Source organism: Leptonotus elevatus, chromosome 17, assembly GCF_054856555.1.
Source record: "Leptonotus elevatus isolate MCC_2025b chromosome 17, RoL_Lele_1.0, whole genome shotgun sequence".
NCBI lineage: Eukaryota > Metazoa > Chordata > Actinopteri > Syngnathiformes > Syngnathidae > Leptonotus > Leptonotus elevatus.
In genome coordinates this window covers 4,036,745-4,060,649 of record NC_141255.1, presented here as the reverse complement: position 1 = coordinate 4,060,649, position 23,905 = coordinate 4,036,745, and the positions used below count along the sequence as shown (strand labels likewise).

At 44.6% G+C, this 23,905-nt stretch overlaps 5 protein-coding genes and 1 non-coding gene across 9 annotated transcripts; 3 read left to right on the top strand and 3 right to left on the bottom strand.

Annotated features, from left to right (window-relative positions):
• The first annotated feature begins 1,270 nt into the window (after positions 1-1,270).
• Positions 1,271-7,312, top strand: npy2rl (neuropeptide Y receptor Y2, like). 2 transcript variants are annotated; one of them, XM_086058442.1, is made up of 8 exons: positions 1,271-2,149; positions 2,227-2,326; positions 3,704-3,953; positions 4,043-4,541; positions 4,602-4,734; positions 4,817-4,982; positions 5,070-5,223; positions 6,091-7,312. In XM_086058442.1, exons 4-8 carry the CDS (start codon positions 4,386-4,388, stop codon positions 6,658-6,660), a joined length of 1,179 nt encoding a protein of 392 aa, XP_085914568.1. In that variant the 5' UTR covers positions 1,271-2,149; positions 2,227-2,326; positions 3,704-3,953; positions 4,043-4,385; the 3' UTR covers positions 6,661-7,312. The 2 variants fall into 2 exon arrangements, with proteins under 2 accessions (XP_085914568.1, XP_085914567.1); XM_086058441.1 differs by having other exon boundaries at positions 4,043-4,734.
• Positions 7,313-7,448: 136 nt separating this feature from the next.
• On the top strand, positions 7,449-12,738 carry fga (fibrinogen alpha chain). Its single transcript, XM_086058439.1, has 8 exons — positions 7,449-7,616; positions 7,690-7,794; positions 7,871-8,054; positions 8,142-8,287; positions 8,360-8,458; positions 8,607-8,759; positions 9,911-10,487; positions 12,018-12,738. The coding sequence occupies exons 1-8, from the start codon at positions 7,560-7,562 to the stop codon at positions 12,647-12,649; spliced, it is 1,953 nt and encodes a 650-aa protein (XP_085914565.1). The 5' UTR covers positions 7,449-7,559; the 3' UTR covers positions 12,650-12,738.
• A 537-nt stretch (positions 12,739-13,275) lies between these two features.
• LOC147159333 (fibrinogen alpha chain) lies at positions 13,276-16,458 on the top strand. The gene is made up of 4 exons (XM_086058449.1): positions 13,276-14,017; positions 14,162-14,345; positions 14,981-15,126; positions 15,260-16,458. The coding sequence occupies exons 2-4, from the start codon at positions 14,264-14,266 to the stop codon at positions 15,575-15,577; spliced, it is 546 nt and encodes a 181-aa protein (XP_085914575.1). The 5' UTR covers positions 13,276-14,017; positions 14,162-14,263; the 3' UTR covers positions 15,578-16,458.
• Positions 16,459-16,514: 56 nt separating this feature from the next.
• On the bottom strand, positions 16,515-21,326 carry fgb (fibrinogen beta chain). Its single transcript, XM_086058440.1, has 13 exons — positions 21,162-21,326; positions 21,056-21,088; positions 20,883-20,986; positions 20,724-20,826; positions 20,457-20,525; positions 19,223-19,337; positions 19,038-19,144; positions 18,687-18,801; positions 18,499-18,618; positions 18,309-18,431; positions 18,140-18,234; positions 16,900-17,090; positions 16,515-16,797 (listed from the first exon to the last, which is right to left on the bottom strand). Exons 1-13 carry the CDS (start codon positions 21,249-21,251, stop codon positions 16,566-16,568), a joined length of 1,497 nt encoding a protein of 498 aa, XP_085914566.1. The 5' UTR covers positions 21,252-21,326; the 3' UTR covers positions 16,515-16,565.
• A 117-nt stretch (positions 21,327-21,443) lies between these two features.
• rnf175 (ring finger protein 175) lies at positions 21,444-23,456 on the bottom strand. 3 transcript variants are annotated; one of them, XM_086058443.1, is made up of 9 exons: positions 23,321-23,456; positions 23,069-23,106; positions 22,834-22,975; positions 22,619-22,773; positions 22,437-22,544; positions 22,256-22,376; positions 22,039-22,172; positions 21,854-21,955; positions 21,444-21,770 (listed from the first exon to the last, which is right to left on the bottom strand). In XM_086058443.1, exons 1-9 carry the CDS (start codon positions 23,339-23,341, stop codon positions 21,650-21,652), a joined length of 942 nt encoding a protein of 313 aa, XP_085914569.1. In that variant the 5' UTR covers positions 23,342-23,456; the 3' UTR covers positions 21,444-21,649. The 3 variants fall into 3 exon arrangements, with proteins under 3 accessions (XP_085914569.1, XP_085914571.1, XP_085914570.1); XM_086058445.1 differs by having other exon boundaries at positions 23,069-23,148; positions 23,321-23,433; XM_086058444.1 differs by having other exon boundaries at positions 23,069-23,220; positions 23,321-23,429.
• A 287-nt stretch (positions 23,457-23,743) lies between these two features.
• On the bottom strand, positions 23,744-23,836 carry LOC147159330 (small nucleolar RNA SNORD14). The gene has a single exon (XR_015090634.1). It is a non-coding gene; the product is annotated as a small nucleolar RNA SNORD14 (small nucleolar RNA).
• Between the last annotated feature and the right edge of the window lie 69 nt (positions 23,837-23,905).

Here is a 23,905-nt window from a genome sequence, read left to right as displayed (position 1 = left end):
CGACTTTGCTCCCCGCCCCCAAGTTGCGTTCCCTTGGCTTCGGCCTTGACGCGGCGCCACCTTGACGTGACGTCAGTGCTGACATCAGGAGCCAGCGTGCGCTCCTTCACACACCTCCTCTGCACGGTGCGAGGGAAGAGGGAAAACGTGTGTGCAGTTAGGGGGAAGAGGAGGGGACGATCTCGAGAGACCATCATAATAGTCTATTTTTATTTTTCTGCTGGCAACCAACGACGCCAGCGAGCTGCCCGGGTAACACCTTGTCTCCAGTGTGGGGGTGGGCAAACTTTTGTGTATGTTGATTTTGAGAAATGAACAGAGAAGCAAGGTCATTTATAGATGGAAAATAAAATTGTACGTAAAATAAAAATGTAGTCTTACTTTTTAGTTAGTCAAGCTATTATAGTAAATACATTATAAAAAATAATGATTGTAAAATTTTGTTAAATTTTTTTTTATTATTGTTTTTATTTCATAATTCACAATAAATCCTTTAATGAATTACATAATACGATAAAATAATATAAAATGAATGAATAAAAAAATAAATACATTGGAAGAAAGGCATAAAAAAGTCAGAAACTTTTACTGGAAAAACAGATTGTTTTTAATCTGTTTTTGAAAGATTAAAAGTAATGAAATGAAGAATATATTCCTTATCTCATTCACTGCCATTCATAAAAAAAAAAAATTAGGGGCAAATTAAATTTTTTAATTGTAATTAATTGGATGACTTTACTAGTTAACTCACGATTAATCACAAATTTTATATCAGTTCTAAATGTACAATATATATATTTTCGTACTCTTCTTAACAAAAGAGGAAAAAATAAACTAATTGAAATAGTTCAAATGTATTTTTGACGTTTTTATCCGTCAATGGCAGTGAATGAGTTAATTTAAAATGAGCTGTCTGACAATTTTATTTGGCAGATTAAACCCGGCACATCGTAGTAAGCATAATCACCAAACTCCCCCACAAGGAGGCGATTGCGAGCTTGGCTTCTTCTTCTTCATCGCTGACCGATCGCCAACATCAAACAGGTGTGTTTAAATGTCAAAAAAGAATGTTTGATAAGATGAGCAAAAACTTTAAACTTCTCCTCCCAGTTGACGGCATCGGTAAACAGAGCGCTTCTATCTCGGTCACGTTTTTACCTCGGCCCTTGCCATGTCCTTATATGGTCACGCCAGCAAAATGGTATGCATGAAGGGTGTCCACAACTTTTTCCTCGTAGCATGCTTAAAATTGAAGAATGTAAGAGACACTTGAAAATAATTTTAATATCTATTTAATACCGCTAACCAGTTAATTAATAAGCCCATTTATTAAAAATATATATAATTCGTATAACTTTAAAATAGAGAGGGAATTTGCCATTTTTTGCTAATTTTGTGACGTGGGCTGGGGGTGTTTATTTTTTTTCTTATCTTGTGTTTTTTTTTAAATAGATTTTCAAAGCGCTAATATCGGACGATGAAATTAATTGGTTGGGTTCTAATCTCAATGAAAGGCACTTTGATCCTCCCTAAGACGGTCGTGTAGCATTAGCGCAGCTAGCTTCTTTGTGTGCTTTGTCATATTGACAGCTGCCATGGGCGGGATATTCCTTTGGGATGTTCGGCCGGGGAAAGTGGACCACCAGACCCCCCTCTCGCCCCATTTGCTTCTATCGGGTCATTTTGTTTTTGTGTGCGTGGGTTCCATCCATTCATTTTCTATTACACTTACAGCCACTGGGGCCACGGCTGACTTTTGGGTGAGAGGCAGGGGACAACCTGGAAAGAAAGCCATTTATTTATTGATTTGAGTCATTTAGTATTCTGTATTGTAATGTCAACGCTTCTGCCACCTCCCGCCTGCTCACTTTGATTTGATCTTCCTCCTCCGTCATCTTCCACCTTACAATCGCAAGCACGCCCCGCCTCCGCAATGTGTGTGACGCACCCCTGCCTCTCTTGCCTCTTCTTCTTCTTCTTCTTTGCCGCCTCCTCTTCCTCGCGCAGTGATGCAACGTGCTCCTCTTGCGTGACGAGGTGATGGATGATTTGGAAAAGTAAACAACAACAACGACCTTCTTTCGTTTGTTTGCTGGTTTGTTTTTGACAGCCAAGGACTTTTGGAGGCCGGACCTCAGGGACGCCACGGGTCAGTGTGTCCACCTTTTAATATCTATTTATGGGCATATTCATAGAATATTAACCCCGCTTCTCGCCCAAAAACAGCTTGGATAGGCTCCTGCACACCCGCAACTCTCATGAGGATCAGCGGCTCAGGGAATGAATGAACTATCCGAGTGTCACTTTTGGTTGGATGATGTCAGAGGTTTGTGTCAGTAATTTCTTGGACAAGCACGTCCGCCATAATGCATGAAAATTGACATAAATTGTTACAACAAAGTATATGCAAATGTATTGCTATTATTGTATTTATATGATATAAGTTCAAAACTTAATAGAGACTAAAACTACATCTGTTGTTACTTCCTTCTGCTCCTTTTGAACGTGATAAACTTGCAGAATTGTGTAATTTACTAGTGCATTTTATTATTATTTTTTTACAGGACCTGTTTATCTCATTTCTTATACACACACACTCATACTTGTACTTGTATAATTGTGAGGACATCCATAGACATAATGCATTTCCTAGCCCCTTCCCCTAACCCCAACCATCAAAAAATGATTGCCTACCCCTATTCCTTACACTAACCTCAACCATAACCCAATTCAAACCTAAACTCTAAAACCAAGTCTTGACCCTCAAAAAGAGGTCTTGAGTTGTGAGGACCGGCCAAAATGTCCTCACTTCACAGAAATTTCCTCAATCTGTTAGTTAAAGACGTATTTTGGTCCTCACAATATAGTATGTACAAGTACACACACACACACACACACAAACAGTGACAGTCAGCAATGTATGCAATGTGCAATGAAACTGCAATGACGATTAACATTTTTTATCGTAATTAATCACATGACTTCAATAGTTAACTCGGGATTAATCACACATTTTATATTTGTTCTAAATGTACAATAAAATATTTTTTCCCGAGTTGTCATACTCTTGTTAACATAAAAGTGGAAAAAATGTGAAACTAATAGAAATATGGCTGCGTCTTTTAGTCATTGATACATTAATTTCATAATTTATAAAAAAAATTGTTAAAATTAAAAACGTACTGTAAAAAAGGAGTGCGATATTGATTTGTGTTGAGGTCACTTTTCTGCCACTAGATGGCATAATTGCATTTGTAAGGCATTGGTGACAGCTCAGTCCATTTTTCTTTTCATATTAAGAGCCATCTAATCTCTAACATTAAGTAAATTATAAAAGTTTTTAAAAATATAAAATACAACTTGACCCCAGTCTCCACAAATATATGCATTATTATTACATTTATTACTGCTAAATATTGACGTGGACGTGTCTGCTGCGTTGCAACTGGTCATTAATCATGGGCTAAAAAAATAAGTGACGTTAAAGGAACTTTAAATTAACTCGATGTTAACGCAATAATATTGACACCCCTAATGTAAATACAGGAATTCGGTTTAGAATTAGAATGCGGGACTTTGTAGTAAAAGCTTTAAAATCAGCCAATTTTCTTAGCGAAGTGGTTTAGTCTACATCTCATTATGGTGTAAATGCTTATAAATGACTCAGTAAACAGTATTTGACTTTTATGGTGTTACCTTATAGGGAAGCCACGATGCCACTTTCTGATGGCGCCATCGTTCTCATCACAACATCAGCATTCAAAGCGGGATTCCTCAGGGCAACGTGCTTGGTCCCTGGTCGTTTGTTGATGTCGTAGAAGCTTGACAGACGCCTCGTATCCAGGTGACGTCTGCACCTCGCGCTACACCGGCTCCTGCAGATGAGACTTGAGCCAAAAATAGCAAAGGCGGGAAACGTGTTGATGAATAAATCAGCGTCCGCTCATGCGACGGTAACTCCCATTCGCTCCGTTGCGCCTCGTCGCCAACGTCACAATTGACTGAAATTCCTCAAATGTTTCCTTCCTTTTTCCGTCTGCAGGTAACCTGCGATGACCCTGCCAAGACAGCGAGTGTGACTGGATGTGCGCGGCTGGACTTAAAGGGGCGTGACAAGAGAGACATGATTGGACATTCAAAATATTAAATTGTACTCATTGGACATACGTCAAGTGCGATTTTATATATTTTGTGTGATTGGATTTTTATGTGCGCGATGAGTCCAACAGGACATACATGACGTGTGATTGGACATAACGATTGCCATTGGCAGAAATGATTGAACATCCGAGACTTGTGGGTGCGGACATGCGACTGTGACCGGATATACGAAAGAACGTGATTGGATAAACGCAAAATTTGGACTCTCCAATCGCGCATACGACATGGACTGGCTCGACGTCAATCAGGACCCGCCCATGTCCGGGGCTGCGAACCTCAGCTACCATGACGACTACGACGACTTCGCGGCCGACGCGAAGCAACTCGGGTTCGATGGCGCCACCTTTCCCGAAGACCCCATCCGACTGGCCGGCGTGCAGGTGAGTGACAGGTTGACGTCTCGAACGGCCTCCCGCCAACGGTCTTGTCGCTTCTGTCAGGTGGTGTTGATCGCGGCCTACAGCGCCATCATCCTGCTGGGGCTTGTGGGTAATTCTCTGGTCATCTACGTCATCTACCGCTTCAAGACGCTGCGCACTGTCACCAACTTCTTCATCGCCAACTTGGCCGTCGGTACGTGTCATGCTGCGGACCGCGCTCGTGGGCCCCGGTTTAAATGTCTCGTGTCGGTTAAATGCCACTTCCCGTCCCTCAGCCGACCTGCTTGTGAACGCGCTGTGTCTCCCGTTCACGCTGGTCTACACGCTTCAGGGCGAGTGGCAGTTTGGCGGCGTCCTCTGCTTCCTGGTGCCCTTCGCCCAGGGCCTCGCCGTCCACGTTTCCACTCTGACCCTCAATGTCATCGCCCTGGACCGCCATAGGTCGGTAGGCGGGCGGATAAACGGACGGGCGGCTCTCCGAGGCCCCCCCGGGGGCTGACGTGTGACAGCGTGTTGCCGTGGTTACAGGTGCATCATTCACCACTTGGAGAGCCGGATGCGGAAGGCCACGTGCTTCGGGGTCATCGCGCTCACGTGGCTGCTGAGCGCCGCGCTCGCCAGCCCCCTCGCCATCTTCCGAGAGTACGGATCCGTCACGCTGGAGCCGGGACACGCCATCCAGGTGGGGGGACGCCGTCTACTTCCCGCAAATACGGACTCGAATCCTTGTGACTTGGACTTCATTCACTGTTTTGAAGACATGTGACTTGACAAACGCTAAATGTCTTTGGACTCCAGTTGGGCTTGTCAATTAAAGACTTGCTCGAGATCTTATGGTTAAGACTTAAGATCTACTTGAGACTTGAAGTTTAAGACATGAGAATTGTTTTGTGACTTTGAGATTAAGATTTGAGATTGATTTAAAATTTAAAGGTTAAGATTTAGGACTTGCCTGAGACTTTAAGGTTAAGTTTAAGGTTTAAGTTTAAGTTTTGGGACTTGAAGTTCAAGACAAGAGAATTGCTTGAGACATTGAGATTAAGACTTAAAACTGGTTTTAGATTTAAAGATTAAGGTTTGAGATTTACTTGAGACTAGAAGGTTCAGCCTTAAAACTGGTTTTAGATTTAAAGATTAAGGATTGAGACACATGAAGGTTGAGACTTGAGACTTTCTTTAGACTTTAAGGTTAAGACTTACCTGATAATTGAAGTTTAAGTTTTGGGACTTGAAGTTCACGGCAAAAGAATTGCTTGAGACATTGAGATTAAGATTTAAGACTGGTTTTAGACTTAAAGATTAAGGCTTGAGTCTTACTTGAGACTCGAAGGTTAAGCCTTAAGACTTGTTTAAGACCTATGTTAAGGTTTAGGACTGACCTGAGACATGAAATATAGGACATGAGACTTGAAGTTTAAAACTTGAGATTTAAAGGTTAAGACTTGAGAGTTACTGAAAACTCCTTAAAACTTGCAGTTGTGTGACTTGAACCCATCTCTGCTACTTCCTGCTTTGACCGTGAAAAATAAATGTGGCCTTCCGACTGCAGGTGTGCACAGAGAAGTGGCCCGGGTCCAGCATGGACGGGACGGTGTACAGCGTCTCCATGCTGGTGCTGCAATACTTCCTCCCGCTCGCCATCATTACTTTCGCCTACGCCCGCATCTGGTCCAAGCTGCGAGGCCATGTCAGCCCGGCAGAGGTCGCAGGCAACGGGGCACCCGCGGGACCCGAGCGCCACCGCCGCCACCGCAAGACCACAAAAATGCTGGTGACCATGGTGGTGGTCTTCGCCGTCAGCTGGCTCCCGTACCACGCCTTCCAGCTCGCTACCGACATTGACAGCAGCGTGCCGGACATGCCGCAATTCCGCCTGCTCTACACCCTCTTCCACGTGATGGCCATGTGCTCCACCTTTGCCAACCCGCTGCTCTATGGATGGATGAACCGCAACTACCGCGCCGCCTTCCTTGCCGCCTTCAAGCTCCGGGTTAGCGGGTGTCGGCACGGCAGCAAAGACTCCATCCACCAGGTGGAGGCAGGAGACCACGGGAGGACGAAGGTGGCGGAGGGGAAGCAGGAAGCGGCGTCCGCCTGCCTTAACGCAACTGACGTGTGATTATAAGTTTTTCATGTCCAATTATATTCTTTATGGGTAAGCTCCACCCCATACCAGCTGACTTTGGGTGGGGTTGATTGAGGGTCACCTGACTGACCTAAATTCTAATAGTTGTGCCATTAAATTTTATTATTTTATTGCCAAGGCTCAAATTTTTTTTAATGTGGTATTATTAGGCTGAACTGCTTCCAGTGTGTATATTTGGATGTAAAATTTGTATTTATTTTTTGTCCAATCAAATTTCAGCATCCTTGTGTTGCCATGTCAATCAATTGTGCCCTTCAGAATCAGTAATGCTAGCCAGAGGCGTCAAATCCAGTTTTTTACTTTCTGGACCTGGATTTAACACCTCTGGCGCTGGCTTATGCTGTGTTTGCAGTTTGTCTGTCTCTTTAACCAGTCGCGTTTGATGTGTGTGTGAAATGCGTTTTTCTGTCCTCTGATTGGTTGTTCAAAGCAAAACGTCTTACAGCCATCTTTGCACGTCTATGGTGATCTGCAAACATTAATACACGTCTGTTGAGTAGGATGTATTTCATTTTTATGTTTTTGTCATGTTCGGATATAAATATTGATTGTAAACGGCTTCAGCTGATGTACGTGGCACAGTTGCGTGTTATTGTGTTTTTTGCATCATGTCACAGTTCCTATAATTGCGACAGCGGTGGGGGGGGGGGGGGGGTGGCTAAGTTGCGTAATTCCCTACTAAACACGACTTGTCATATTTACCGTTCGAGTGTCCACTTGGCGGGAAAGTGCGAGTCTGTTTGTGTACAAAGTGCACCCGCACAAAAGGTCGTCGCCCCCTGGACCGGTTTGCTCAACCATTTCTGAGTCACAAGTGTCGGGGGACGGCTTCAAAACGGGCGAGGTCCGAGATCTTCGGAACATTTGACAAGATGCAACGAGCAAGTTTGCCGGCCTGCCTCGGCCTCCTGTGCGCCATCGCCTCGCTGGTGAGACGACGGGCAAAAACTTTGTGTTGTTTGAACGTCATGTGACATTAATCAAAAAATGAAATGTCCGCAGGCTAGCGGGCTGGACCCCAGGGGGTCGCGGCCCATGGTACCCAACACCCGGTCTGAAAAGTGCGACACCCAGAAGGAGTGGCCATTCTGCACCGACGACGACTGGGTACGTTTTTTTTTTTTTCTTTAACTGAAATAGTACCTGTATTTATTTTTTTTACTTTTTCCACCTCTGTCGCTAGGGTCCCAAGTGCCCGTCAGGCTGCAGGATCCAAGGTTTGATGGACCACCAAGATCACAGCCTTCTGAAGAAAATTGAGACGATCCGCAGCCTAGTGGAGCAGAACAAACTCGGGCACCGTTCGGCCGATCAGGTGACCAAGCAAACGTACGACTACCTGAAGGAGAAGCTCACCGTGAACTCCGGTTGGTCCTCGCACACCTTCTGAACCCCGCCCCCCGCTCTTTCCGAGCGTGACTCGAAGATGACAGTGTTGCATTTTACTCCCGCAGGTCAAGACGACCGCTATTACAACTTGGCGCAAAGCCTTCGCCAGAGGATCTCCGACATGAAGGTGAAGATCGACCGGCAGCTGCGGGTCCTGGCGGCGCTTCGCGACCGGGTGACCGATCAGGTGGCCGACATGCAGAAGCTAGAGGTGAGCCTCGTTTCGACACGATGAAGGGGAAATCGGAAACAAGTTCCTCAGGGTGATGCTCTCCTCTTCCAGGTGGACATTGACATCAAGTTGCGTTCCTGCAAAGGTTCCTGCGAGAAGTACTCTGAGTACCAGGTGGACCGCGACAGCTACGTGTCTCTGGACAAACAGGTTAGCAGCCATTGAGGAGGTTCAAGAACGTTCAGAGGAACCCTTCGTCATTCCAAATTAAGAGTGACTAATAATTACTGCGGCTTAAAGGAAGCAGCGCAATGTCCATTGAACTGAAACAAAAATAGACAAAAACTGTATCTTTTAGATGAATCAGCTCCAGGCCCAGCAGGTGCAGAGTATCGAGTCCGTGCGCCAGCTGGAAGTGATGCAGGCCAGGCCGCTGCCACAAGTGCTCCAGGGCAGCACCATTTACAAGTCCCAAGAAACGAAAACCAGACAGCAGGACATCTTCTACGAGGTCAGGACCCCTCACAACGCCGTTAACGAACTGTGACATATAGTCTGGCACAGTGTACAGCAAACCAACCTTTTGTGAGCCAAGTTGCTTATTTTACATTCACCGTATTTTCCGGAGTCGCTCCATGCTCGAAGTCGCACTAAGCCAAAAATGCATAATTAGGTAGAAGAAAAAAAAACATAAGTCGCATTGGAGTGTAAGTCGCATTTTTTGCGGGTACTGCTAAACTACTTGACCAAAAACATTGCGTCATCTTGGAAGGCAAGTTATAACATTAATAAAAGAATAGAGAACAGACTAATACGTGTAACTTACTTACTGTAAGATATGTTAACACAATGAAGGTTCACTACTTGCAGCTTGTCATCTGTAGAATAATTTTATTTTGGCGGATATTTATGTTGAGGCATTTCCAGTTGTCTTTGTAAGCTAACGTTTACTTTTTAAAGCCCTTTAAATACTACGATTATAGCAGTCGGCTTGTTTTTAGTTGTTGTTGTTGTTGTCTTTTTCTCTCAACATAAAGCTCCGCTCCTCCACTTTCAGAATCCGTTGGAATTACGTTGCTAGCGCTAACGTTTCCGGAGTTACGGTGATTTGAAAAACATGCAGCATTTCCTGTCTCCTACGTTACTCTGCTGTATGTCACACCACTTCCCCCTCTGCCACACAATCTTCCACCTATTGTAATGTGTTTGGTACCGATGGAAAGCGCCGCTTGTCTTCTTTCGGAATCCGTTGGAATTACGTTGCTAGGGCAAACGCTCCCAGAGTTATGACGATTTAAAAAAAAAAAACATGCATCATTGTTAAGGAGTAGGAGATATCAGTGCGCAAGTCTAGAGTGCCCTCCTGTGGCTGTCTGTATTATACACCCTCCAGTGTATTTGTTCATGTATAAGTCGCTCCGGAATATATGTCGCAGGAACCGCCAACCTATAAAAAAAAAAAAGTGCGACTTACAGTCCAAAAAATACGGTACATCCCACCACCACATTAACTCATTCACTGCCAGCCCAGTTCAAATGGATTTTTGACGTCTATAGCCGTCAATGGCACTGAATGATTGACATGTTTCTAGCTTTTTCTGTTCTTTAGTAATCAGAGGTGGTTCTGCTCTAACAGACGCTATCTTGTTCTCCATTGGTAAGGTCAAATCGTTCCAGTTGATTCTCGACGCGGAGGGTTCCAGGTCCTCCCCCGCAACCATCTCCAAAGTTCCAGGTACTTCCACCTCTTCATCAACCTCCACGCACACTAAGTCCATCACTGAGCTGTCAGGAGGCAGCACCGGAGACTTGTTTGGCGGCGGTGGCGGCGGCGGCGGCGGCGACTTTGAAGACGTACAACTTCCCAGTACCGTCTTGAAAAATTGCGTGATAGTGACCAAGAAGACCACGGTGATGACCAAAGACGGCCCCTTGGAAAAGCTAGAGGAGACCATAGAGGGCGGTCCCGAATGTGAGGGGATATCCGGCACCAAGGGTGGGCTGGATTCGCTCTTCCCCGGCCTGAGTCACGTCTCCTCCAACATCAAGACCGTTCACGTCAGCGGCGTCAAGGGAAGCGAGTCGGATGCTAAAACCGGCTTCTCGCAGCCGTTTACCGAGGTGGGCTTCGACCTGGGAAAGTTCTTTAATGCCCACGGGGAAGACGACGCTCCCGACATGCACGCTCGCAGCGTGCAGAGCGCGCACGTCGTACGCCAGAGCGATTACGCGGGAAAAGGTACCGCGGCCTCCGACCTGGAGTGACGGCGTATTCTGCTAGCTTTGGCCTTAGCGTCGCTAATACACTACCCACAAAAAGTTACGAATACAGTGTTCATAATGGCGTATTAGGGCCACATCTAATCTTTGCTTTTTTTTTAGAGGGGGGTAACATTCCGAGAAGCATTAATTCGTTAAAATATTAATTACTTTCCAGAATTATTATTTTCACATTCATACATTTTGTTTTTTAACAAGTATGGTAGCTAAGTTGATGTGTTGCATCTGCTGCTCTCCGTCATTCACTTGCCTAAAGTATGCTAGCTTCTGATTGGTTAGTGTTAGTCAGCTGATAGGGGATCAGGAAGTGTTGTCGCTCTAGCTGCCGTGTATGACGAGTAAAGTTTAAATTAGGAATAAATCCGTCTCCATCTTGCCTTTTTATTTTATGAACAGTGTTCAATTAGCCACCAATGAATCCTCGCGTAAGACTATAGCTATGCTACGTGTATTTGTTGTAAGTTGCTGAGTTTTTTGTCGCAAATTTGCCACTTTTTAACGTCGCAAATTTGCTACTTTATAAAGTCACAAATTTGCAGGTTTATTTCTTGTAAATTTATGAGTTTTTCTCGCGAATTTGCCACTTTTTAACTCCCACTTTATAAAGTGCCAAATTTGCGGGTTTATTGCTCGTAAATGTATGAGTTTTTCTCGCAAATTTGCCACATTTTAATTCCGCAAATTTGCCATTTTTATAAAGTCGCAAATTTGCGGGTTTATTTCTCGTAATTTTTTTGAGAAAATTTGCCACTTTTTAACTTTGCGGGTTTATTTCTCGTAAATGTATTTGTTTTTCTTGCAAATTTGCCACGGTATAAAGTCGCAAATTTGCAGGTTTATTGCTCGTAAATTTATTTGTTTTTCTTGCAAATTGGCCACTTTAGAAAATCGCAAATTTGCGGGTTTATTCCTCTTAAATTTAAGAGTTTTTCTTTATATTGAGAGTTTTTTTCTCGGAATATTACCACCCCTCTGAAAAAGAAATATATATATACGTGGCCCTAATATGCTGTCGTAATATTCTTAGTTGCGAATTTAACTATTTACAGATTATTATTTTTTATCATTATCATTAAAATAAATCTGGCTCAACTGAAGGAAGAATTTCCTCTTTTTTTTTTGTCCCTAATCCCTGCTGTTGGTTGGAAATGACTAAATTGGAGTTCTAAGTGACATTTTCAGATCAACCCAAAAAATGCAAAATTTTGCTCCATTGAGCTCCATTGAATGTTTCTGGACTTTTTTATATTCAATGAGCTGAATGGCAAATTTCACAAGAGGCGTTAGATCCATGAAAATGTCCAAGACAGCAAAAAGAAATGAAACCGTTTGACAAATAGGTTACTATAAAGTTCATTTTCCGTTCATCCTGAAATTTCACCCGGATATCCCTAACTTTTTGAGGGTAGTGAAACGAGTTATAATTTTTTAGCGCTTAGCATCCGTGTTGAACTTTCTGGAATTTGAAGAAACAAATGATGTGTTGCAGATTGCGTGGATATCTTCCACAAGCACACCCGGGGGGAAACGAGCGGCTTGTTTAACATCAAAGCCTCTGCCACCGCCAAGCTAGTATCGGCGTACTGCCTCCAGGAGGGGCTGTTGGCCGGCTGGTTGTTAGTCCAGCAGCGAGAGAACGGCTCGCTCGACTTCAACCGAACTTGGGCCGAGTACCGCGAAGGTTTCGGACGTGTGGACGCGCAGGGGAGGGGGGAGATGTGGCTCGGCAACCAGAACCTTCACTTGTTGACCGACCAGGGTGAGACCCTGCTGAGGGTGGACATGCAGGACGGGGAGGGGGGCGTGACCACTGCAGAATACATCATTAGGGTGGGCCCCGAGGAGGAGGGGTACCCGTTACATCTCTCCGGCTACAGCGGCACCGCAGGAGACGCCCTCGCCACTGCCCACGCGGCGTCTTCCGTGTCCCACAGCGGGATGAAGTTCAGCACTTGGGACCGAGACAATGACACGGGGGCAGGAAAGTGCGCGGCGACACACGGCGGGGGCTGGTGGTACAACAACTGCCAGTCGGCCAACCTGAACGGGGGCGCCGGCGCCGTGTGGGCCGGTCGGCGCCTCGAGAGAGTTCAAATGTTTGTGCGACCTGCCACATTGTGACCTTCTGTGTTGACATTTGGTTCTGTCAGCTTTTTCTTGTTTGTGAAATGTTCAGCACTGACCTCAATAAAGTATCAATGCTCATCTCATCTGCTCCGTGCGTGTGCATGTTGTGGTCCCGGGGGTCCTCACTGATGAAAGCCGTACATATTCTACTCACAAAATGTTAGGGATAATCCTAAAATGCACTAGAAAGGGGGTCAGCTACCTTTACTGTTAAATGAACCCTTTTAGGCCTAGTAAAGTAACTCATTCACTGCCAGCCCAGTAAAAGTTGATCTTTTGACGTCTATTGCCGTCAATGGCAGTGAATGAGTTAAAAAAAATGTGGAGCTGCAAAACATTTGAAGATTGTGATGTAGGAAACAGTGCGTTAGTGATAGTCTAAAGTACTGAGGGCTCAAGAGCTGCACCATAACAAAAATATGCAGCATCCAATACTTTGAAAGTTTCGTCTTCCGTTTTTGTAAAAAAAAAAAAAAGGGAGGAAGGTGGTTCATACTTAATTGTCAATATATTTGTTACTTTTCTGAATTCCAGTCAAATATCTGTCATTTTTGGAACATTTTTGGAACATTTATGGACATATGGTCATTCGGTTTTTGTAATTTTTTGGGGGTTTTTCATACTTAACTTTTAATATATTTTTAGACCTTTCTGCATTTCTGTTAAATTTCTGACATTTTGGGCAAATTTATTGACATATTATTTTGCCTCTCTTCTTCCTTTTTCTGAGATTTTAGTGTTATTTTTTTTAATTTTGTGGACTAATTTTCGGGATTTTTTCTTTCTTAGATACTTTTTCTGCTTTTGGCAATTTTATGTACTTTTTGCAGTAATTTTGTTACTTTTTAAACATGTTATTTTCTGCCTTTTTGTTAAAACTACATTTTCAGCCTTTTTTTTGCAATTTCAATGCTATTTTATGTTAATTTTATCTGCCTTTCCTTTTCTGTTTTTGGACCCTTTATTGTTACTTTTTGAACATTTTCTTTTCTGCCTTTTTTATTCAATTCGCTAAATTCAGATGTTTTATTTTTCTGAAGACGTCTACTACGACTGATACATTGAACAGTTAGTTGAAGTGTTTGAAAGTTTGCGTTAACAGGATTTGACGTATTTCGTGTTTCAATTGGGCAAATAAATCGGTCAGTGTGCGTTTGTGTCAAAGTTCTGTCCAAAAGCAAACAAACATGGCGTCCTTGGACCCCGCGCACGCTGTGTACTCGCTAACCACATATTTGCTCTGCGCCCATAGCATGCGCCAGGTTGCGTATCCAACATGGCCGCCGGCAGACCAGCCTCTCCTCCGATGAACGTCGCTGCCCCGCCCGGTCGGACGTGCCGCCGTGTTCCCATGGCGACTGGGTAAGAACAGGACAGGTGTCTTATTGGCCTTGAAGCCAATAGTGTAATAATAATAATCATAAATAATACTCCATCATGACGTCATATTTACTTCCAAGCCTTTTCATAGTAAACGAATCGTGATGTGTCTTTTGACCAAAACAGGGCGGGACGTGTCCATCCGGCTGCCGCCTTCAGTCTGTCCTTTCGCAGGCGGACGTGGAAGCGGACAGGAAGCTGTACGCCTTTTGTAAGACTGCCAAGAAGATGGAGGCTGCGTTTGAAGAGTTCATGGCGAAGGTCGTGAACGTCTACCGCCACCACCGCAGGGTCCTTGTCATCCAACACGGTAAAGCCAGCCGCGACTCTTTAAATGAAGCTTCTCAACTCACTTCGACATAGTTCCTTGACACCAAGATGACACCAGTTGGCGGCAAAGAACTACTTTTGTCGAAGTGAAGCTTCTCATCTCACTTCTACGTAGATCCTTTGGCACCAAAGCACTACTTTTGCTTTAAATTAAACTCCCTAACTCACTTCAACGTAGTTCCCCCGGTACCAAGAAGTGATGCAATGGTAGCAAAGCACTACTTTTGTCTAAATGAAGCTCCTCAACTCAATGCGATATAGTTCCTTGCCACCAAAATTTCCATGAGATTGTGGCAGAGAACTATTTTCTTTTTTCACCAAAGCACTACTTTTGCTTCTTTTCTTTTTTGTGTGCTTTTGCTGAACTCTTGAGTAGTCACCGATACCACGTACCGATACCACTAGCAAGATCTATATATTCCATTATAGCATTTTTTTCCCTTAAAATTGCATGAAATTAATGGCAATTTTATATTCCTTCCATTGTTTTTATTCTTTGTATTCGCGATACCCATCAGCCTGATACCGGTACTCGCCCATCCCGAGTTTTTACTGTAGTATTTGCGTGAGTTTGTTGTCAATTAACCATTGCATTGTGCCCTGGGCCCTTTGCAGTGTCGGAGCTGAAGTTTGTGCAAGATGCTGCTGAATTGGCGAAGAACCTGACGTCGCTCCGGCAACGATCCCGGCGGCTACGGCAGCGGCTGGAGGAGCTGAATGAGCGCGTCCAGCGGCAGGTGGAAGAGCTGTGGAGGGCTGAGGTGAGCCGCCTGAAAGTCTTAAGGTTGGGCAGCACATGACGGTATCGCGGCGGCTTTATTTATTTATTTATTTTCGCAAAATCTTCTGTAGCAAAAAAAAAAAAGGTGCTAAATTGGCATCAATGCTCGCCAGGTGGACGTGGACATGAAGCTGCGAGCGTGTGGGGGCTCCTGCCGGACGGCGCTGCCGTTCAGCATCGACCGCGACGGCTATCGGACACTACGGGCCGACGTGGCTGAGTTTGAGAGGCAGAGAAGGAAGAAGAAGGCCCCACCCCCGCCAGACATCCCACAAATCAAACTGCGGCCTGTGCTTGTGGGCCCGCCCCCGTCCGAAACGTACAAGCAGTGCCCGGCGGTGAGGCGCGAACTGCTCACCCAGTTTGAGGACATTGGACAAAACCAGATCTTTGTGGAAAAGTCTGAGAATGGAAAAAACAGAGAATCTTAGCACTACCTACAAAATTATTATTATTTCAATAATATAGATCAATGACAAGTACTGGAGCATTTAAACATCAATAAAAAGGAAGACAAAGTCAAAACAATTCTTCACAATATGTTCTATGGGGCCCCACTCGTCTAAACACGCCATCCTGATTAATATTGCATTTGTGCAATATTAATTAAGCAGCGAAATTGACCCGTTTCTATCCATCTCATTGGGCGGCCATTTTGCCACGTGATGTCGACTGAAATTGACATCACAGTGCCTAAGGACTCAACTTGCGAACGTCACATTACCAAACCCAAAAAATAGTCAAATGACATTTTCAATTGACAGCAAGTGGCAAAATGGCCGCCCCATGAGATGGATACAAACATTTTGCTGATTAATTCATATCCCACAAAACCCAATATTAATCAGAATGCTGTGTTAAACTAGTGGGGGCACATACAACATATTACTTGACTTCCCTTTTAACTAGTTGTTGTCATATTCTATAATATATATAACCATTCTGTTGTATGACATTCCCCTTGTATTGAGTAAGCACAACCACACCGAGTCACCATGAGTAAGCTAGCATTAGCAACCACTCGTTGCACACTCGCCTCCAATATTGCAGCGAGGATGAAACGACTCGCTCATTATTGACTATACAACACTATTTATGATCTGAAAATACATTTAAATATTTCATCAATTAATATTTAATGTATTTTTTTTTAAAGGAAATAGTTGGTGGCAGAGTGGTGGCCTCTGGCGCCCTCTGTTGACCAGCCGCCCCTAATTTTTTTGTTAGTGTTTTATTGTGCTAATGTTAGCAGTCAAACGTGAAATAAAGTTGATAGAATTATTAATGAGCCAGCCATTTCCACTGTGTGTGTTGTCAAACAGGAAACAGGAAGTATGTTGCCAGTTCAAATATCAGCGAGGACACAAGTTGACAAGTAAGCGTGACGTTTATTCACAGTGTCTCTATTGTTATCGTTTGTTATCGGGAGGCAAAGACGGGTCGTATTTTCATGCTGATGGCCTTGAGCGAATACCAGCTCCCCTTCCAGTTCATCCACACCATGCCGTCGTCCGTGCCGTGCTTGGCCATCTGTTTGGTGTAGGCTCCGCCCACGTAGTACCGACCATTGGGATTGGCCGAGTGGCAGCGGTTGTACCACCAGCCGCCGCCGTCCTCTCTGGCGCACTGCTTGGAGGGGTCGCCGGGGCTCCTGGAGTAAAGTGGAAGAGGGTAAGTTAGACGGGAAGAATGTCATCTTTGCTCAAAGAGCTGAGCGATAGCCACGTCGTGGGCCGTTTGTGGCCACGCCCACCAGTTGTCGTTGTCTCTGTCGTAGGTGCTGAACTTTGCGCCGTGGTGTCTGGTCATCGTGCGGTTTTCCCCGAAGAGTTCCAGAGCGCCGTCCAGGAGACAGTTCCCGCCGTTGCCCGAGTAATCGCTCACCGCCAGCATGTAGTTGGACGACTCGGACTGCATGGTGAACTGGCTGTACTGGCTGTGGACCTGGACGCAAAGCAACATGGTGACTGAGAAGTAGTGGTGCAGAAGTGGCTACTGGCTAGCATGCGGCTAGCTGTTAGCATTAACTACGGGTGCCTGGCTGGTAGCTGTAAATGAGTTTGACAGCTAGTAACTGTCTTACTTAAATAATATTTTTTTACTCATTTACTGCCATTGACGGCTATAGACGTCAAAAATTAATTTTGACTATTTCTATTAGTTTAACATTTTTTCCCACTTTTGTTAACAAGAGTATGAAAACCTAGAATGTTTTTATTGTACATTTAGAACAGATATAAAATGTGTGATTAATCGTGAGTTAACTATTGATTTTTTTTAAATAATCGCCTAACGGCCCTAATTTGTTATATTTTCTTTTTCTTTTTTAAAAAGAAGAGATTAAAAATTAAAAATAAAACTTTAAAAAAAGATTTAAAATGAGGGGTGCAGGCAATTAAAATGTTTCGTAATTAATCGCATGACTTCACTAATTAACTCAGATTAATCACAAATTTTATATCTGTTCTAAATGTAAAATTTTTTTTTAGGTTTTCATACTCTTGTTAACAAAAGTGGAAAAAAATTTAACTAATAGAAATTGTTCAAATGAATTTTTGACGTCAATGGCAGTGAATGAGTTAATAATCTGGACCAAGGCTACCTTGTAATTCACTCTTCATGTTTAAAGGAAGGGAATATGCCTTAAATTACACTTTGAGGTATTTTCATTATTAAAATAAAAATAAAAATGTCGATCATAGCAGTTTAGATTGTTAGATTTAACACAAGTTTAAACCCTGAGTACCTTGTTATTTTACACATGAACCATGTGTAAAATGAGAAAGTTTTTGCCTCATATTGCACTTAAAGTTGCGTTCCTAAATTCTAAACGGCTATATTAGGCATTTTTAATCGATTTTTTAATTTAATTTAATGGGGAAAAGCATTTTACAAAACACGATCCAAACCGTGACTTTTGTGATCCGTTGCACCACTAATAAGTGCTGGTAAGTACATTCGTGTTTGGTAAGACGACAAGCCCCCATGCTCACCTTGGCGCCCGTCCAATCCTGCATCTCGAAGAGAACCTCCGTCGAACCCATCTTGGTCAGCTGACTGATGCGCTCGTTGCCCAGCCAGTATTCGCCTGTCACATGACAGGACGTGATGTTCGTAGCTCTGTTCCCTTTCCATACAATTAAAAAAAAAAAAAAAACTGACCTGGGGTCTCGCAGTGACCCTTGCCCACGTCCAGCGCGATGTTCCCAAAACCACGTCTGTACTCGTCCCAGCGTCGGCCAAAGTCCACGCTCCCGTCCATTCGGTTCTGGATGAGGAGCCATCCTGGTGGACCACGTCCATGTGAGACAATGTTCCTCACCAGCCAGGCTCCTCCCCCACCCTGACCTACCTCCGTTACGGGAACTTTGGTCACAGAAGACTTTGTACGCGGGCGCGAAGGGATCCGGTTGGATCAGGTACATCTGTGACTCTTTCCCGCCACGGCGGTAAATGTCCTCGCACTCCTTTCCTGAAAAGTACAAAAAGACATTTGAGCATTTATTTTGATATTAATACTCTGCCATTTTTTTTTCTCACCGGTCACCACAGGGATGGGGCATTTGGTCTGGCACGGGTCCTTGCACTGCTCCCTCTGCGCCTGGATGGCCTTCTCCAGCTTCTCGATCTTCAAACGGATCTTGTCCACGACGCCCTGCGTGGGTATGACAACAGCACCCCCTAGTGGTGAAATCTGTCACTCCCAATGGCTAATTTAGTGTTGCCAACGAGCCGATGTGGGATATTACAAAAGGCTGCTATATTCGTCACAAGAAGGAGGATGTCATTGCATACTTGTTGCTAAGGAATTGCTATGGTAGTCTGACAAGTTGCTAAACATAGCACCAAAAGTGCTAATTGCCATCAACGCATGTGATGTGTAACGCCCACCTGCAGGATCCGAATGGTGGAGGGAAAGACGGTGTCGACCGTCTCCTTGATGAAAGCATGCTGTTCTTCCACCTGACTTGTGTACTGGTTGACCACCCGCCCATTGTCTGCGGGGAGAGGAAATGCACGATGGGACACGGGAGCGCGGGAGGAGGTATGCCACACGAGCGGGCGGCGTCACCGACCTCCGATGATTCGCTGGCGCTCGGTGAGCGAGGAGGACATGTCGTTGGCGAAGTTGTAGACGATGTTGGACGAACGCGACAGCTCGTCCACCAGAGGCGTCAACTCGTCGATGCTCTGGAACAAGTGAGAAGCGGCGGGTTCTTTATTTATGTATGATAGTGACCGGGCAGAACAGTTAAATAGTTTTCCACGAGATGAGGGGTCGGCAACCTTTCCTGTCAAAAGAGCCATTTTAGGCCAAATAAATGATCAAAAATGTGCGTGGAGCTGCAAAACGTTTGAAGATTGTAATGAAGGAAACTGTGTGTTAGCGTATCCAATACTTTGACATTTTGCCACACTTTGGCAATTTTTCCGACATTTTTCTACCTTTCTGTTAAATTTTTGGCAATTTTATGGACGTTACGGTAATTTTCTGCCTCTTTTCCTTTTTTGGACATTTTATGGCAATTTTTTCTGCCTTTTTTGTCAGCAATTTTCTGACATTTTTGTGGACACTTTATGGTAATTTTTTAGACTTGTTTTGGGACATTTTCTAGGTACTTGTTAAACGTTATTTTCTGCTCCTTAATTATTATTATTTTTTTTACCTTTTTGCCAATTTTGTGAACATTTTATGGTAGTTTTCAGGATTTCTTCTTTTGTTTTGTTACTTTATGAAAGTTTTCTGTTCTGCCCTTTTTATTATTATAAATAAATAAATAAATACATTTTCTGACTTTTTAGGGCAAAAATATTTAATAGTAATTTTCTGCCTTTCTCTTGTTTTTGGACATTTTAGGTTACTTTTTGAAAAATAAATTCTGCCCCTTTTTTTCAGTTCTGACATTTACATTTTTGGGGCAATTTCGCGTACATTTTATGGTCATTTTCTGGACATTTTAAAGTAATTTTAAAAAACCTTTTCATCTTTTTTTGACAACTTAAAACTTTGGACTGATATTTTTTTTGAATATTTAATTATTCATGTTTTCCTCTAAATCTTTAATTCAGTTGAAGAACATTTTATCTTAAAAAAATACAAATGAATATGTAAAAAATATTATTTTCTACAATTTATTTTCTTAGAGCTCCATAGGAAAGGGACTAATGAGCCACATGTGGCTCTCGCGTCACAGGTTGCAGACCCCTAACACTATCATTGTTTTTTGACATTTTTGTTTGGTGGTCTTGAGATTTTTTTCTCATATGCCATGGCACAATTAATGTTAGGAAACTATTGTATAAACTCACCGTCGTGACACTCTTCTCCTGCTTGAGCAGCGCAGTCTTCAGCTCACAGCCGTTCGGACACAACACGCCCTGGTGAGGGCGGGCAAAGCATAGTCATGAATAGTACCGAAACCAGCTGTTCTTAGCCTGGGTTCGATCGCTTATTGTGATCAAAGCGGGCAGACGAATATGTGAAATATGAATTCATATTACAGAACATATGGTGTTCCACAGGGTTCAATTCTGGGGCATCTGCTGTTTTCAGATTTATTATAAAGTTAGGTTTACCAATTCCCCAGCGCCATACGAACATCCGCCTGATTCTGGGTGCACCTTCTTCTCGTCGTCCACCTGATGTCCTCTGGACTGGGTTGTGGGGCGTCCATGATACCTGGACAGACGCCGTGTTAGCATCATGGCTAATACATTTGTGTGTAGAAGACTGACCTGCTGCCACCACTAATTGGAGGCGGCGAATAGCGGTTGGGGCTGTAGGAGTCCCGGCCCCGAGTGAGCGGGCGGTGGCCTCTGGCATCGGGTCCTGTTTGATCCTGTGAACACAAAGACGCTTGTTGGATGTGGACAGTAACGAGTCGGACGGATTGAAGAGCGTGACGTACCGTCGCGTTGGTGTTCGACGTGGTATTTGTGTCCTGCACACAAAGCACAAACCGTCAGCGGCTATTTTGAAAGGGCGCCAGTTTGAAAGTGGCTCGCTCGGCTCACCGTGTCGTACTCGTCGAAGTCCAGGTTGCCCTGTGGGACGACCCCACTCACGCAAAGGAACAGCAGCAGCAACGCGCAGGTCGTCTTCATCTCGGCTTTGCTCTTCTGTCCCGCGGCTCTCAAAGACGCTTTTTATGCTCGCCTACTCCGCCCCCTGCTCCTATTGGCGGAGCTCTGTGAGTACATGTCCTCACACAGCAAACATGACCAGGACTGACGGGAAACTTGATCAATGTCAGGAACTTGCTGGATGTTTTAGTCCAAAGGGCCATCAAGCATGAGTTTATTGGATTTTGTATTTATTTAAACAACACTTTAGTCACACACAAAACATTACAACCTCCAAAAGAGACGTAAAGTGGATGAGTCAATGTCCAAAACACACGAACCGAAAGAACGCTTGTGTCCAGGGAGCAAAAACGCATCCCAATGTTTAGTCCACAAATTGACTCCAAGACACTGTTTGGTAATGGCGCTCCTCAGGGATCCTATTCCAGCCCCAGTGAGAAGTTGATCCCGTGGACGACGCCGATGATGATGGGTTGCCAGGCAACCAGGTACCGGAGCCAGTCCAGCAGCTGTCCATACAGGACGTGCGTCTTTTCCCAGCTGAGTGCGGAACACCGTTAAAGACGGTCAGACACACACACACACGTTGACACACGCGCGCACAGGATTGGACAGAAGGATACGGGTTGTTCATCATTGTCTTCAAGTCCACCTTCTCGTTGCAATAAGGACACGTCTGCTTCTTCCCGACAATGCACCAGCCACGGATGCAGAACTCGTGGAATCTAAAAGGCCAGGTGGCCAGTTAAGGAGCAACAGGAAGCGGCTGTCCTGAAGATGCGTCGGACGCGGTGAGGAATGAGGATACATGTGGCCGCAGGACAGCTGGTACGTGTCTTCGATGACGCCCTCTTCGTCCACGTGCACCAGGAGCTTCTGAGCGCACACGGCGCAGATGTGCTCGCTCAAACTGCGGCTCGGAATGCCGCCGCGGCTGTAATACTGCGCACACGTGCACAATTTTTTTTGAATCGTACAACCGTGAAAAATACACCACGAATACAGCGCAAGTGATAACACGTTACCCCGATGGTGGACGCCATAAAGTCGGAGCAGATCTCGGCAAAGTCCCGGCCCAGCACGCCGTAATAAAGCCCGTAGAACAACATGACCACGCCCACATCCATGGAGTCCTCCGCCTTGATCCTAAACATCCACAGAAACGTCAAGTTCATGGCAAGCCTGCGCGCGTCACGTCCAACTCACCTGAAGACGACGTTGAAGCCAAACATGGTGAACATGATAGCCATGTAGCCCAGAAGCCCCACGGCGTAGCTCAGTTTGTAGATCAACAGGAACCATTTGTACACCAGCCTTAAGAGAGAAGGCGCTTAAGCGAGCAAGTACCATGAATGGAAATCCGAGTTGTGTTCTGCCGCCTCGCCGACCTTGGCGTCCTGCAAGAGAGCGGCTTGCGTGTGGCTCTGAAGATGACGTAGCTGGTGATGACGGAGAAGACGCCCCACATGGAAAGGAACCTCCACCAGTAGAGTTTGACGGTGAAGTAAAGAGGAACCACCCACATCTGGACCAGCGTGACCAACTGAGGACAACAGTTGTGAGACTTCCTGAAGCATCTCACGTAACACGCGCGCACACTCACGTTGTATGAGCGGTGATGGCGCTGCTTCCACTGGACCAGCACAATCTGGGCCACCACGAGGGTGGCCATCAGGATCAGAACCATCTCGGCGTGCATGGCCTCGTGACCTTGGTGTTTGACGTGCAGACGCTCGTGTTGCATCCTACAGATGTTGCAAAAATGGGTCTATTTTTTCTCTCTCCATAAAATGATTGAGTTTGAACTATTGTGGATCACTTGAGACTTGTCCACTCACCTCCAGTTTTCTCTGGGAGTCATCTTCAGCAGATCATTCTAGAGGTAGCAGTGGGGATTGGATATGTGTGGTAGGGATAACTGTCATTTGTAGTTAACAGAGGACTTATTTTTGGAGACTTGTGCCACGTCGAAGGAGTGCTTTCACACATGCTACACACATTGTTAGTCACGAGGACGATATAGCGAATTAAGGATTCCCTCCAAAACTAAACAACAAATAAACGCTTCCGCTTGTAGCGAAGTTACCTACCTGAGGTTGCATACCCGCCATCCTGGCTGAATTCGAGTGTCACTGACTGCGCTGGTTAGACGAGCATGGCTAACAGCAAGTGCTAGCTAGACGGGCTAACAGCTGTTACCATAACCTCTGACTGTATGGCAAGTCAGGAGAGTCAAAATTCAGCTAAAAGAAGAATTTCACATCACTGACTACTGTAGTAACAGTAAAAAACGCTATTTTATCCCAATTTATGTACAAAGGGTGTTTTGAAAATAAGCCAGCCACACAGTAAAGATTTAAAGTTCTTTTATTCAGTTGAATTAGTAAAAAAGAAAAGAAAGAAAAAAGTTTTTCGATGTGCCACCGTCTTGAAGCAAACCTGTGGGAAGAGGACAAGACAAGAATCAGCACGTTGCGCCATGACCACGACTGACACATGATCATCCAGCAATGTCGCTCAGACATCCAAGGAAGTATTTAGCCGTCTTTGGTCACATGACCTCTGGTGGAAACTACGAATGGCAGGAAAAGTCGTCATCACAGCGACAATGATGCTAAAGTACTGGTACATCTCCCACCCCCCCCCTTTTTTTTCTTTTTAACATACCTGAATGA

Bases quoted from the DNA above. Each gene is read 5' to 3' on its own strand.
- rnf175 (XM_086058443.1), bottom strand. From the start codon at position 23,341: ATGGCGGGTATGCAACCTCAG. The intron at 22,377-22,436 runs GTGAGTTGGACG...GTGGATGTTTAG, and splicing joins GGCTTCAACGTCGTCTTCAG to GATCAAGGCGGAGGACTCCA. The intron at 22,173-22,255 runs GTAACGTGTTAT...ACGTGTGCGCAG, and splicing joins TTATGGCGTCCACCATCGGG to TATTACAGCCGCGGCGGCAT.
- fga (XM_086058439.1), top strand. From the start codon at position 7,560: ATGCAACGAGCAAGTTTGCCGGCCTGCCTCGGCCTCCTGTGCGCCATC. The intron at 7,617-7,689 runs GTGAGACGACGG...AAATGTCCGCAG, and splicing joins TGTGCGCCATCGCCTCGCTG to GCTAGCGGGCTGGACCCCAG. The intron at 8,459-8,606 runs GTTAGCAGCCAT...TGTATCTTTTAG, and splicing joins ACGTGTCTCTGGACAAACAG to ATGAATCAGCTCCAGGCCCA.
- npy2rl (XM_086058441.1), top strand. From the start codon at position 4,386: ATGGACTGGCTCGACGTCAATCAGGACCCGCCCATGTCCGGGGCTGCG. The intron at 4,735-4,816 runs GTACGTGTCATG...CCCGTCCCTCAG, and splicing joins CATCGCCAACTTGGCCGTCG to CCGACCTGCTTGTGAACGCG. The intron at 4,983-5,069 runs GTCGGTAGGCGG...CCGTGGTTACAG, and splicing joins ATCGCCCTGGACCGCCATAG to GTGCATCATTCACCACTTGG.
- fgb (XM_086058440.1), bottom strand. From the start codon at position 21,251: ATGAAGACGACCTGCGCGTTGCTGCTGCTGTTCCTTTGCGTGAGTGGG. The intron at 20,827-20,882 runs GTCAGTCTTCTA...GCGTCTGTCCAG, and splicing joins CCAATTAGTGGTGGCAGCAG to GTATCATGGACGCCCCACAA. The intron at 18,432-18,498 runs GTAGGTCAGGGT...GTGGTCCACCAG, and splicing joins CCAAAGTTCCCGTAACGGAG to GATGGCTCCTCATCCAGAAC.
- LOC147159333 (XM_086058449.1), top strand. From the start codon at position 14,264: ATGGAGGCTGCGTTTGAAGAGTTCATGGCGAAGGTCGTGAACGTCTAC. The intron at 14,346-14,980 runs GTAAAGCCAGCC...GGCCCTTTGCAG, and splicing joins GGTCCTTGTCATCCAACACG to TGTCGGAGCTGAAGTTTGTG. The intron at 15,127-15,259 runs GTGAGCCGCCTG...AATGCTCGCCAG, and splicing joins AAGAGCTGTGGAGGGCTGAG to GTGGACGTGGACATGAAGCT.